The sequence below is a fragment of the Lissotriton helveticus genome, chromosome 8 (assembly GCF_964261635.1).
Source record: "Lissotriton helveticus chromosome 8, aLisHel1.1, whole genome shotgun sequence".
NCBI classification, from domain to species: Eukaryota; Metazoa; Chordata; class Amphibia; order Caudata; family Salamandridae; genus Lissotriton; species Lissotriton helveticus.
The window spans coordinates 78,464,098-78,478,177 of NC_136069.1; the positions used below are offsets into that span (position 1 = coordinate 78,464,098).

Consider the following 14,080-nt stretch of genomic DNA (forward strand, 5'->3'; position numbering starts at 1 on the left):
TATTTGCTTCCAATTTTGCGCAATCTAGGTTTTACTCAGGTAAAACCAGCCTTGATGTTCCTGCAACTCCTTCCCAATGTAAGAGTAGCTTTTCATGTTGCTAGTTTTTTTAGTTGCAGGAGCACGCATAAATAAGCACCGCACAAGAACTAGGCACCTTATTCCTGAATATTGATTTCCCTTTTTTATTTCACTGATTTAAAATGCTTATATTCTTAACATTTTCGTATAACTCATTTTGTACATTGTGATTTTAGAGTTTCTAAATATTGATTGTCTGTTAAAATTTTGTATTAATTCGTGTTCTGATGAAATGTTGCTATGTAATAATGCTCGTTCTTTTATGATTTTTAATAATCGAATAAAGATAATTGACTGACTGATGTTGTCTTGAAGGATGTCCATGTCATACAGACAACTTCCTAACTGGTGACTCTGAGGTGGTACAAGGCATATCTAAGGTGAATGATGTAAATCAAGCGGCTGCAGAGCAACATGCAGAGGGTCCTCGGCAGAGGTTACATTGGTTGCAGAGGTGATTTAATTGAAGGTAAAATGTCTGCACATGTACGACTGTCGTTAACTATAATGCACCGATAATATGGCAGGCGGGACATCCACCACGTTTGTGACATAGTACCAATCTGCCAAATTCTAAATAAGGCAACAGCAAGATGATTACAGTCTAAAACCTAGCCATCAACCAAGGCAACATCAAGTAGGGCCTTGATGCTGAGGGTGCAGTCGAGGAATGCTGGGGCATTGTCGAGTGAACAGATTTAAATGGCGCCTAGTGGGATGTCATCAACTGAGTGGAGTGCCTAGCCAATAGGTCTCGCCTTTGGGACCTTATAAGTGGTTAGTTGTCCAGCACAATATCCTTGGTGCATCAACATCAAGTGTTGCATGGCTAAACACTTATAAGGTCCCAAAGGCGAGACCTATTGGTTATGCCAATGCTTGTTTTGAGTAAGTGGTTCGTGCAGGTATGGACATTCCAATATTTAATCAAATCAATAACGTTGGTGTACTACGGTTCATAACATCTCCAAGGATCGAACAGAGAGTGTTTCTCAAGTAAGGGACAAGAAAAAAATCTAATTCTGTTTAAAATAAATCTACCCATCAGCAACAGAAAACCCTGAGATGCTGCAAGATTAAGGCCCGGATAACTAAAATGTACCACCGCAACCACACTCCCACGAAGGAGCACAAGGCACTTCTATGCCAGAAATCAGAAACCAACCCACCAGTGCTCAATTTGAGCCGGTGGTTCCTGGTGCTCGGCACCGGCAATTGTCAGTACTGGCTCTAGTGACAGTCCCCGCATGGTGGCGCGGTCTGTCTAATTCTGATATGAGCATAACAATGTTTAATAAATCAATATACAATTTAAACAAATACCTGCAAATCATATTTATTATAGCTTTACGTGATCTAGAACAGTCTGAATTGTCACACTTGTGTGATGGTTAGTAGTTGTGTTGTTACCTTCGGCAGAGCCAACGGGGCAATGGGTGAAGCAGGCTGGCAATCACTTTTTTCCCCTTACTTTTTTTTTTTTTTTTTTACAAATTAATCACTGCCAACTCACCGACCTTCACCCCACCTGTGCAAGCGCTCCAAAGAAAACTATGTATGAGTTTTGTGCAGTTTGTGGTAAAAAGGTGTGTGACACAGAAAACAACATATTAATTGAGGGATAATAACCAAAATGAGAAAATATGATTCTATAAACAGGCCAGCAGGGTAGGGAGTAATCTAACTACAAAGGAACCCAACTTGGAAAGGCAGGTTGGAGGTATGAAATGGGAGTCACAGAAACTGTATTTCAAAAGGTTTTTCTCGAAGACTGCTGCTCACGGAAGGCAGTTTTCCTCTGTTCGTGCTTTAAATGAACAGATGGGCCTTGGAATCCATCTTGACTTTAATAAATGTGTGGGCCTCTTTTGCTTGCAGGCCTTCGTGCTCGGCTGCTTTCATGCTTGACTAATACTGGTTAATTTTAGGTTATGTAAATTGATTAACAGTAATATATATCAATGGTCCATAAGTGGGAATGACAAGATCAAACACAGCATTTTTATTCAGAGTTTGAGGGTCTTCCACGTATAAAGAGTACAGGGGCGTTTATACAACAGAGGGAGCAGCCACGTGGTGGTTTAATCTGCGCCGCCACTGCTCTGTATTTCTCTTCTTATCGACACTTAAAGTATGAACGTTAACGCCAGGAGACACGTCTCTACCGGTTTCCATAACTGGAACATGCTGATGCACACGCATGGCTGCGGTTTGTATCTACCTCGCGAGGATGAAAGGCTGGGTTGGAACCTGAGCCCCGCAGGTCACGCTACATCTGTGCACAGCCACCCGTGTTTCAGGCCTTGAGATTCACAAACATGACTTGTAGTGTCTGGTGTGTGAGGTCATGTTAGCTCTACTCTTTCGTGTTTCTAAGGCTCAGGCGTGCACAGATATCTGATGGGAAGCATTTGGGTCCTGGCCTTAAAGCGCGTAGAAAAGAACGCAGATTCATATGAAATTCATGCTCTGCAGCACTAGAAGTCGGCGGTGTTATCTTATTTAAGCACTAGGTAGGGAGAGTGGCTTCTTCTAGGCCCAAACGTTTCCTCAGCAGAGCTTGGAGTCTCTTGCACGCTTTAGAGCTGAGCATCTTAAACTGTGTCTTTTTTTTTTTTTAGGAGTTCCACACACCTGGAAACGTGATATATATATATATATATATATATATATACATAAATTAAAATGGAGACAGGCGGAGAGAAACTAAAGCCGCCATTAACCCCCTTGGAGTGCCCTAGAACCTCCACGCCTGATCTTACAGGGCCCCAGCTGCCTCCAGGAGCAGGCTGGCAATGGGGCATTCAAGTGGAAACGTAGCCCGCAAGCAAAAACGAGCGGCCGCTCGACCTCTTTACGCACTAGAATTCCACAAAGACGTAAAATGTAAATTTCCCACGTGCATCATTTAGACTCCAGCAGAGTACTGTAGCACAATATGTAGACTACCGTGCACTTTTAAACCACACTTTATGGAGTCAAGCTGTCAATTTATTCAGGCATTGCTTTCGTATAATACATTTCTTGTTTACACAGGTTTAAGAACTAGACAGCTACATTTTAGGCACTCGAAAATCAAGGAAGCGGGATTGCGCAACAGGCAAACACAAAAAACAGAAGCCACTGGGTAGAAGGCATCGCATATGCCTAGAGTCACAGACTGCTGCGGCCAACAGGCACGCACACACCTACCGCCTGCAGTGGCCTGCAGCCGCACACAAACCTACCGCCTGGAGTGGCCAACAGGCGCACACAAACCTACCGCCCAACAGCACACACAAACCTGTGGCCAGCAGCAGGAGTGGATAACAGGCACACTCCCGAACTTGCGAACCCCAGGTGGAGTGGCCATCGGATGCACACACAGGTCACAGGTCTACAGTCAAAAGATAGATTCACCAACAGGCGTACAGGCCCAACAGCCCCAAGTAACAGTGGCCAACAGGCCCACCCATAGGCCTACAGTCATATGCAACAGCAGTCAACAGGGACACCGGCAGTCACAAGCTAGAGAGAGAGCAGACTGGAACACAGCCTGCAGCCATGTGCTAGAGTGCCCACTGGCAGGCACACGGGCCTAAGCTCACAAGCTACAGCAGCCAAAAGGAATGTTAATAGTTACACAAGAGAGTGGTAGCAGGCTTCTTCACAGACCTACAGTCACAAGCCTTCTCCTCCTGCTAGCAGACACACAGGTGTGTCGCAAGCCCACTACTCGAACCAGTAGGTGCACAAGTACATGTGCCACAAGCCTGCTGCTAGAGCCTGCATGTGCACACGTGTGTCACAAGCCGTGTCTGTGTCAAGCCCGATGCTCGTGCCTGCAAGCACACAAGCCTGTCGCCGCCCTCACAGGAAAGCAGTAATTTTCTAACCTGCGGGCAATAAAAGTTCTCTGGCGGCTTGTGATGTTTGTAGGGTATTAGCCACGGGGACTCATCCTTGTGCTGGCATCCGCCTTGCGGGAGCAAAAGCGGCAGCGCGAGAGCCATATGTTTTCAATTACCACGCAAGCCCCTACTGGCTCCCGCATGGTGGATGCCAGCACAAGCATGAGTGTGCTTGAAAAGGAGCAGACCGATAGCTAAAGGCCCTCCTGGAGCAGTGCATGCGCATTGCCTAGGCGAGACCTATAAAGGGGTGACATTCTGAGAGGATACATTCTTCAGAAGTGCAAGAAATTATTTTTTTGACTCAAGGTGAAGGTTAAAAACGTTCAGTGAAAGTAAAAAATGTGATTTCTTTTTTCTTTTTCTTTGAGAAAAAAGTGAAAACACTTGCTGTGTTCCTAGGATCCTAGTCAGATGGGCCAGTAAAAAGTACCGACTGTGAGAAAACTGACATTTTTACGAATCATGGGTAGTGTAAGCTCCATGGGCCTTTAAGAGACAGGGTGCCTTTTTCAACCCTTTTAATGCTGCGCTTTTCCTCTCTACTTTTATAGGTGATGCAATGTCGTTTTGAAAAAAACAGTTTGTTTCTGGAGATGCGACATCATCTTGCCTATGATAGTCTTTCAGGAGTGTTCAACAACATATTGATATGTTAATTTTTCACCATTTCTACGACGCTATAGATATATAAGAGGCGTATATCGCTTAAGAATTGTTCCGGGGTACCCAAACGTAGCGGGAAATATTCTGTTTAGGTCTTTAACCCCTTCGGGGCTGATGACGAGCTCAGCTCGTCATGGGCGTAACATGCGCTATGCTGATGACGAGCTGAGCTCGTCACATAATGCGGGTTTTTGTAAATCGCAGCGCGCAGCGGGAAAACCGCTAGCGCGCATGCGGTTAAAAAAGATTCTAAAATGCAGAAATCTGCCTTACTTGTAAAGGCGATTCAGAAAAGGGGGTGGTGATGAACAGAGTGTCTGAATTAAGCAGACCACTCTTACCCAGTCCAAAGATCAGGGCTTGATCCATCACCGTTATTTATCTCACTGCCCCATCCCAGCTCAGAACCTGGCTATATGCAAATTAGTCTGTCACTGGCCCAGTGCATCATGGGAACAGGGCAGACCAAACTACCAAGCCAATTCTTCACCAGAAAGGAGACAAGCTACCGGGGACCGGTTTCTGGCATTTCAGCCTCTTCGGCCCGGCTTGCTTGAATCCTGATGGAGCAGTGAGAAAGGGACTCATGTCTGAGTATACCCTGCCACACCTATAGTGGCCAAAAACGATTCAGAAAAGGGGGTGGTGATGAACAGAGTGTCTGAATTAAGCAGACCACTCTTACCCAGTCCAAAGATCAGGGCTTGATCCATCACCGTTATTTATCTCACTGCCCCATCCCAGCTCAGAACCTGGCTATATGCAAATGCAAATTTATTACTTGTAAAGGCGAGCAGGTGATCTTCCACCAAAGTCAAGACACCAGTCATGCGTGAAAGTTAAACTTCATTAACTCTTAGTAAATGTAAATGTGGGTATACTTGTAAAGCGCACTATCACCTGAAAGGTATCTTGGCGCTGTATACCGCTGTGGAACCCTTCCTGGCTTTCCCTGTGAGATGCCCCCTTACTCCAACTCCAAGGTGAGGCCAGGCATCCTAGCGCTTTCGGGGCCGTTGTGGAGATTAAGCAAGCTATTGGCCAGAGTTGCAGAGTGGGACCCATGATTCGAGTAGGCACCGAGGCGAGAATTATTGAGTCCGTGGACATTGAGCCCAAGACCCTGCCGTGTCGGGAATTGAACCCTGGTCCCGGGCCAGAGCTCTGCATCAGGGTCTGCCGCTCTAACCATTGAGCCACACTTCTCCATTGATTGATGCAGAAAGTATAGTTTGCTGGTTACATTGGGAATATTAGCGGACACAGAAATGTCAATGTAAAATATGCACATCTTGTGCAAGCATCGTAGCAGACAGAACAAACAAAAACAGAAAACCTACATGCAAACAGAGTCATGCAGAAATACAAGCATACTTTCTTTGTCGTGTCTCTGGAACCTGGCTCGCTGTTTTTTAACCCTTCGCCAGTGGCGCCATGCAGCAATGCATACTTGGAGAGTATTCAACAAGCACATACAAAGAAGGTACAGAAAGAGACAGGCCACAGAGAGACATGACAAGCATTGGTAGTAGAGCCAGTATGTGCTGATTCTAAAAGATCGAGCTGGTTGCTTTGCTAATGAGTTTTGCCAATCGCATCTGAAAACAGGCCCAAATATGCAAATGCTCGTCCAAAACTGGCTCTTTCTGCTCTCAAATCTTGGCATCCTCATCAGTCACAACACATGCACAAAGCACTGCGACCAGACACAAGAATAGGGAGGAAACCCATTGCGTTATGAGCATGCACATGATAGACAACAAGGCCAACCAATCACAAGCAAGGGACGGACTTAAAACTCACTCTATATGTAATGTATCGGAAACAACAGGCCAGCTGTCTGTACTGAGATCTAAAAATGGAGAGTGCTTATTCGTGCATGTCTGTGCTGTGGTTGCATGTGTTAAATCCGACCTATTTGCTATGCCAATGCTTGTGTTGTTTGGCTGCAGTCAGTAATAAACAGGTCGCAGAAGGTATTAGCCACTATTCTGTGTCCTAGATAGTTTTAAACATGTTCGTCCCATTGGTAGGTAAATTTACATCCTCTCGTATTTATTCAACCGTGATTGAGTAAAGCCCAATGAATGCCTCGCGCTGTTTAGGGAAAGCCCAGCCGTCTTTCATTCCATGAAACCACAGAGTTCAGAAAGTGATCTGCATCAATTACATTTCATATGAAGTTCGGGTTCTATGTCCTTCATACTGATGTGGCTATATCACAGATTTGTGTTGTGAACCAGGTTATTATTCCACACCTGCCATAGGACTTGATATTTGAGAATTGGGTGGACGCATATGGCACTGAGATTCCGGTAAGGCCGCTACATTTTGAGTGATAAAAACGTACACATCAGATCAATGAAATCATACCCGTTCGTTATAGATCTTTGGTTACATTTAAACTGTTGGCAAACTCGACCTGCTCTTTCCACAGGGGTAAATCATTTGACTTGCTCAGTTTCCAGCACCCCCACCTACTGTCGTCTCAACAAATACATAGCTCATTTTGACCAAATACATAAGTAACTATGCACTTGAGCAAAAGTCTTTGCCATTGTGGCATCGAGTATTTTAGGCAGCTCTATTTGCTGATCTGTAAATTGGTCGATTCTGTTAGGTGATCTTGAGGCGATGATGAGAAGTGAACCAGAAAAGAACGATGAGCCTACTCACCCGAGGAATCCGCGCTAGTGTCCAGGTCCATGTCTCCAGAGGCCAGCTGGCCGCCATGCTTGTGAAGGTTCTCCGGCACACTCCTGTATGAGCGGCGCCTTCGGCGCAAACCGCTGGCCTTCCCAGGTTCCACCAGAGACTGGTTTGATACAGCTTCTTCCATTAATAGATCAGATTCTGAATTAAATATATAGACATATGTATATAAATATATAAAATGATATCCTTTCTACTCACGCATAGTAAGTTATCAAGAGACTGTTTTGTAAACTTGCAAGAGCTCGCTGACAGTTATTCAGATGTGGCCACTCACTAACTGTAATCCAAAATTCGAATCCTATTTCACGAAGGTTAAATGTAAAATAGACACAGTGAATTATACCCAAACTACTGCAACGAGTACACGTTTCCCAACATGCGAAGAAGCTCAAGTTTCCGACAATACAAGGCTACTAAACTCAGCTGGTGAACTGAACAAAGATTTCAGATATCAACAGAACTCAAAGGGCAGGAATGAAGGTGGGATGAGGGGATAGAAAGAGGATGGAAGAGGTGGAAGGGATCAGAAAAAGGGGCACAGTCCGCATCTGCCAAAATAGTAACAACCAAAAAATACAGAAATAGAGTTGGCCAAGTTGAGCGTTTTGCCTTTTAGCCTACAAGGGGTAATAAGAATCGACCCCGATACTGCTCCAAAGTAGGCCTAAAATAAGCTCTAACGTGGACCGTTAGCTGTAGCTATAGGGAGGGTGAAAGACTGCAGAGGAAAAGCTTCTGTCCACACAGTGCTTTGGACGTCTCTCAGAACACTGCTGGGAACAGCTATATTAACCCGCTCGCATAGATCACATGAGAGGGAAGGGAAGACTCTACAAGTAACAATAGATGAAATGCTCACCTAGCTGCCTGAAGTAGTCCTCCAGCCCGCTCACAGAATTCTTCTCGATCAGAGCCCGAATCAGTCCCCACGGCTGCTTCCTGTACTTGATGTCTGAAGAAACCCTGGAGTAAAGGATCAAAGCAGCAATCCAAATTAGCCGAAATGAGATTTGATTTAAATGTTATGCAGCTAAACCATCTAAACTATTGAAATACTTTGGATCCAATTTTAGGGCACATTCATAATGTTGTAGCCCCCGCCCAAAATAAAAAAAACAAGCAATGCCAATAAAAAGCCCGAGCTTTTGGATTTGCCCGATATTTTGTTTTTGTTATCATGCGTGCACACGCATGGCTGGCAACCTTGCATCGGTTCTCTATTAAAGACAATTTATCGAAGATGGCTGTCAGATCCTACACACGTCAAAATGCACATACACAAATGTATCATGATAAATTTGCATGCATGCTGCATGACGCTTTTCTGCACATGCATCTTGATGCATGGTGACCATTTTGTTTTGATTTGCTGTTCCAACAGGTGACTGCTAGGTTTACAAAACAGATAACTTCAGGATCTGAGGTGAATATGGACTAATATGGTCGTTGTGGGGATTCAAAAGAGACTTTTTCGTGTTACGCTGTATGCAAGGCTGGGAGTCATTGGTCTTTTGAGCAGACATTTGATAGAGTTGCTGTCAAATGCTGAGAATTTCACTGGTGAAATTCCGAAAGAGACAGCTTCTAACCACATCAATGATGCGCGGAAAAACAGATACTAACACTGGTTCTTTGCTTCTGCCCCTACTTCTTACCTCAGGCAGTTTCAGCCCATCACATGGCCAAGTTCAAACCCTTCAGACGTTCTTCACTTTGCCGCATCCTACCAATGCAGGAAAAGTTACTTACCTGTAACCCTAGTTCTCTTTTAGAGGTATCCTCAACTAAGTCATAAGCTTTGAATAGTCCCACTCACACATGGGGACCCTGGAGCACTTATAAAATACATATGTGTATACATACACCAATCTAAAAAAATCTTTACACTCACTTCAACTGCAGCTTATAAACAGGCTAGGAAGTCCAAATATTATTTTCATTTTTAAAAAGAAAGCATTTCTTCCTATATCAGCCACCTTAGAGAATAGGTGAACAAAGCAAACCTTTGACAAACTTTCTTTAAAAGTAAAAAAGAAATGAAGGAAAGAATTAGCCAATAGGCTCCAAGTAATACATTCTGCTAATGCAACTGACACTGTGCCTTTAAGAACCTCAAAGTACCCTCAGTATATCATAATTGCCATAATAGAAGATACCGTCGACATTGAGGTCGTTGACGGAAAAGCCATAGTCGAGGATGTCGTTCTCGACGTCGAGGATGTTGTCGTCGTCGACGGTGGGCTCGGCGACGAGAGTAATATCGTCGACGGAGGACTCGTCGACGATAGTGTCGTCGTCGGTGGGTTCATCGACGGAACTTGTAACATCGTCGACGAAAGGTGTAAAGTCGTCGACGGCGGTGGCATCGTCGACGGGATCGGCATCGTCGACGGGATTGGCGTCGACGACGAGATAGGTGTCGACGAGATAGGCATTGTCGACGGCGATGATACACTTGCCGTCAACGGAATTCTCGTCGACAATGGGATTTTCTTCATCGACGCTGAAGATTCACTTACCTTTTGAGGAGATTTCATCGTCGACTGAGCTGTTTTTGACATCGACGGAGGCTCAGAAAGGGATTTCTGTTGTTTTGAGGCAGTTTTTAAATAAATCTTCACTTTTCTCCAGTTTTTACCTCAGAAGAGAATGAGGACTTCTCTTTTTTTGAGGAAGAGTGACCAATCTCAGAGTGAGATTTCTTCAGGGTCTTACTCGGTCTCTCAGATGGATCTTCAGATCTATCCCTCTTCTGAGCCTGAGGGGTGGACGCCTGGGGACTCACACTGCCTTCATCACCAGATACCACATCAGATGAAGCCTTCAACTTCTCCAGCCAAGCCAAAAGTCTTCCTTTTCTGTCCTTCAAGGTCTTTGCTGGAAAGGTTCTACATATCCTGCTATCCTTGACCTTGTGGGCTGGGTAAAGGCAATAAATTACATTCTTTATGTGGATCCTCAAAGTGCAATCTCTTCTTCCCACATGAAGAACAAGGTAAGAATAAGCTTTTCTTTGAATAATCAGACATTTTCTCTTCAAGAAGTGAAAGTAAGGAAAAAACTGAGCAGAGCTCAGGGAGACTTACTGTCACATGAGGTGCGGTAGAAAATCTGAGGGTTTGCCTCTCTGTGGGGAAGGTTCTAAGAGGGTGCTGCTACCTGATTGGCTGGTTTCCAAGTTTGGTTCTTTTTGCAAAAAGACTAAGATAGGCTAATGTAGTGACTTTTCTATCCACGGTAGCCTATAGTATAATGTTTTATGACTATAATGTATATGTTTTATTGTACCGCGAGACTCCCACCTCGTCGGCGTGGATGATTCTAAGCATGTGAGTCTATGAAAGATACCCCAATACTGGATCAATGCTGGGCTGCCAAAATAACATCACAGACTTCGGAGGAAGGGAAAAAGCTGTCAGTTGTCGCCGCGTAACCTCCACACTGAAGTACTGGGGTTTTCAGAACCGGTACCGAACCGGTAACCCAGCGGTGCCAGGGACAACACCCAAAGACTTCGAGTACTTTCCTGATTCAGACACAGAAACTCAGAGTCTTCTAGGTGAAGTCAAAGATCAAATTTATTGGCTGCAACCAAGTAGCAGGCGTCCTAGAAGTACAACACGTGTATATTCTCAGGAGACTGCTCAATCTTATAAAGCCCGGCTTCTCTTTTTATACAAAATATTAAGCTTTAGGCAAACATTCTTTACATTTCATTAGACCATTCACATGTTTTCACTACAAAGAAAAAGCAGAGTCATGATGACAAGCCCATATTTCAGTTCGTCCAGCCCACAACAAATTACCCGGCAAGGCCCAACATTTTCATCAGATATCGGTGGACCCCCAATAAAAACGGGCACCTCCTCCTCATAAAGCAAGTCGTAGAGAATGAAACACGGACAGGTGTGAGCAAGATTAGGCAGGGTGTGTGTGCGATGAAAAGGTTTATGGCAGGCTGTGCCTTGATGCTATCTCGCTCGGCCACTCGGAAAGGAACTGGCCCGGCAGGTTCGGCCTGGGGCAATGGTTCCAGCTTACCCAGGTCGCGGAGAAGTCAACCAAGGTGTACGTGTCCTTTGGAATCATGTTTGGCCTTAATCATTAGCCTATGTGAGGGCAACTCACTAAAATGGCTGCCGTGCACAAAATGGAATCCGAGGGTTCCGGACGAAAATGACGATTTCGAAGTGAAATCGTCACTCGAATACGCCGAAAATGCTTGTGCACAGTGTACTAGCCATTCTCGGTCTTCTGATATCAAATTCGTCATGCTACGATGATGTTCATAACACGGATCCAGAATTTTCAGTACCACAGACCCTCCTTTTGCCCTTACATAGGCAATAAACCTATACTCACGCTAATCTGAGTCCAGGTCTATATTCCTAAAGTCATTGAGATGTTGCTGTAACATCATCCTAGTACTTGGCTCGTCTCTTGATACATGTTTCCTTGCACATGATGTGGCACAGAGGCCACATATTGCAGGAGCACACTGCACGCACAGACAGAACAGGAAAAGAATGGCTAAGACCATCCCAATGACCATCAGAATTCTCCATCCCCAGGCGGATATCTGTTCCCAGAACCATCCCATCAACGACCAATCTTCTTTATCCACATGAATAGATTCGGAATTCTTATGCAGTTTGGAGATGGCCTGGTACACTGTTGGAGCGTTATCTGGAATGAAAACACAGCAAATCGATTGGATCAATTTACATACCCCACCTCGGTCTGCAAGTATGACGTCTAATGCGACCCTGTTCTGAAGGGTCATAAGACGATCCGACTGGAGCTCAGCAGTCAAGTTACTAAGGGCACCGGCAGTTTCAACTACGGTGGATTCAACCACCCTTGTCAATTGCCTTATGTTCCTGCTGTTAACCATTGGTCCCCAGAACGGTAGAAAACCCTTTACGAAGTCCCCAAATTCTTGTCCTGCTGTGTCTTCTTTACTGAAGACACCTCTAACTATCCTTGTCTTATGGTAATCTGCCGCAGCTGTGTAGGTGGGAGGCAGTAGGAACGAAACAAAACATGTGCCCGAAAAGTCAGGGGGCAACCATGTATAGGCTCTATCATGGCAGATGAAATAGGTACCCTTAGCTGCTAAAAACGAGGGGGAAGTCTGAGACGCAATAACATACGTTTCAGTATAAATACTCTCCCTAACTGAACTCTGGGATTCTTGCCATTACCTTGCAGACATAAGTGACCCTGATGGGGTACAATCCAAATCGGGGAAGATCTCTTAGCTTGCTGTTTCTCACTCAAAGTAGCTCCATATCCGGTTACCTTCCATCCTATGTATACTAGTGTCTCATCTCTCGGGATAGTCTCGTAAGAAATATCTTCCTTAATCATATCTACTATCCCTTTAACCAGAGCACTATTCTTAGGATTGTCTGTTACGGAGCGTAGGGGGTAAACTTCGTGTGCGTAGATGAACATCGTTCTGTATGCCCACACAGAACCATTATGGCTGAATGGCAGGACCAGATAAGGAATACCTTTATCCGTGGTGTGAGGCATAAGACCACACACCCAACAGTTAGTCGTGTTCATTACTAGTTGGTGTTGGTGCAAAAGCTGAACGAAGGAGGTATTAATAAACTCTAATCTCCTAGCGGATTCATGTTCAGGAAGGGGTTGAAAAGAATGTGAGGACACAGTAGGAGGAGGTATGGGTGATGTAGTGAGTGCAAATGTCTTTTGTAAAGAAAATAAGACATATCCTGTTAAAAACATCATTGTCCCGAATAACATGAGAATACATAATAATAAAAAACGTTTCTTGGTCAGCAATTTACATATACTGGCTTTAAAAGTCATTGGTTTGGCAGGTCTCTCCATCTCGAAAAACTCCATCCTCTATAATATGCTGCTCGCGATGGTCGGGTGTTCTATGCTTAGGAATGCTTCTGTCAGTCCAGGGCAACTCCCTTAGACCAACCAGAACTGTCGACCTAACGTCTAAAGCTGCACCCCAAAGACTTTGGGCAACCGCGACCCTACAGCGGAACCCGGATGGCGGTTCGAAAAACAAAAATAAAAAAGTTTCTCAGATGAGAGAGCTGCACTTTCAAAAATAGTACTTAGAAAAGACAATTTTATTAGTTCATAGTTCTCGGCCTCCGATTATATTTCTTCTTTCCAGGTATTGTCTGATCTTGGAAAAGGAGTTCAGGTTCGGTAGTGTCCAATCGAATTGACGGTGATACAGCTGGTTGCAAAATGCTGTCACTCTCTTTTTCAGTAATTGTTCCTTTTATACGTGCAACACTGAAAGGTAGAAAACGAGGCACAATTTCAGTCTCTGAGTGGGCGACACCCTCCTGGACCCACCGGTCGTACGGCAGAGGCAAAGGTACCCTCTTGCAATGTACACCGTGGATCCAGTTCTTCTTTCCTTCCACTCGAACAGCTGATCTGGTTGAAAGAAGGACGAGGTGTGGGCCGGTCCACCGGGGCTGGTCGTTATTCGTTCGCTGAAAGTTTTTCACCAGAACCCAGGATCCAGGATCGATGGGGTGTCCTGGAGCTTCAGAGACCTGAGGCAGAGTGTCGTGGACCTGTTGGTGTGTGGTAAATAAATAAATAATACCCTATTTTTGACTAGACTTATAGCATAACAGATAGCTCAATAAATAAGAGTCAAGATTCGAGGTAGTAGGAGTTTCTGCAGGTTTATTACAGCATAAGGACAGGATCAGGACAACCTG

At 44.7% G+C, this 14,080-nt stretch overlaps 1 protein-coding gene across 3 annotated transcripts in view; it reads right to left on the reverse strand.

The window, feature by feature from the left end:
• The window catches only part of GRAMD1C (GRAM domain containing 1C), a 1,372,139-nt gene that overhangs the window by 229,945 nt on the left and 1,128,114 nt on the right, over positions 1-14,080 (reverse strand). For all 3 annotated transcript variants that reach the window (XM_078656659.1, XM_078656660.1, XM_078656661.1), the window contains exons 13-14: positions 8,212-8,315; positions 7,314-7,490 (exon numbers count right to left, since the gene is read on the reverse strand). In XM_078656659.1, the coding sequence (XP_078512785.1) occupies positions 7,314-7,490; positions 8,212-8,315 (281 nt within the window). The remainder of the gene's footprint in view (positions 1-7,313; positions 7,491-8,211; positions 8,316-14,080) is intronic.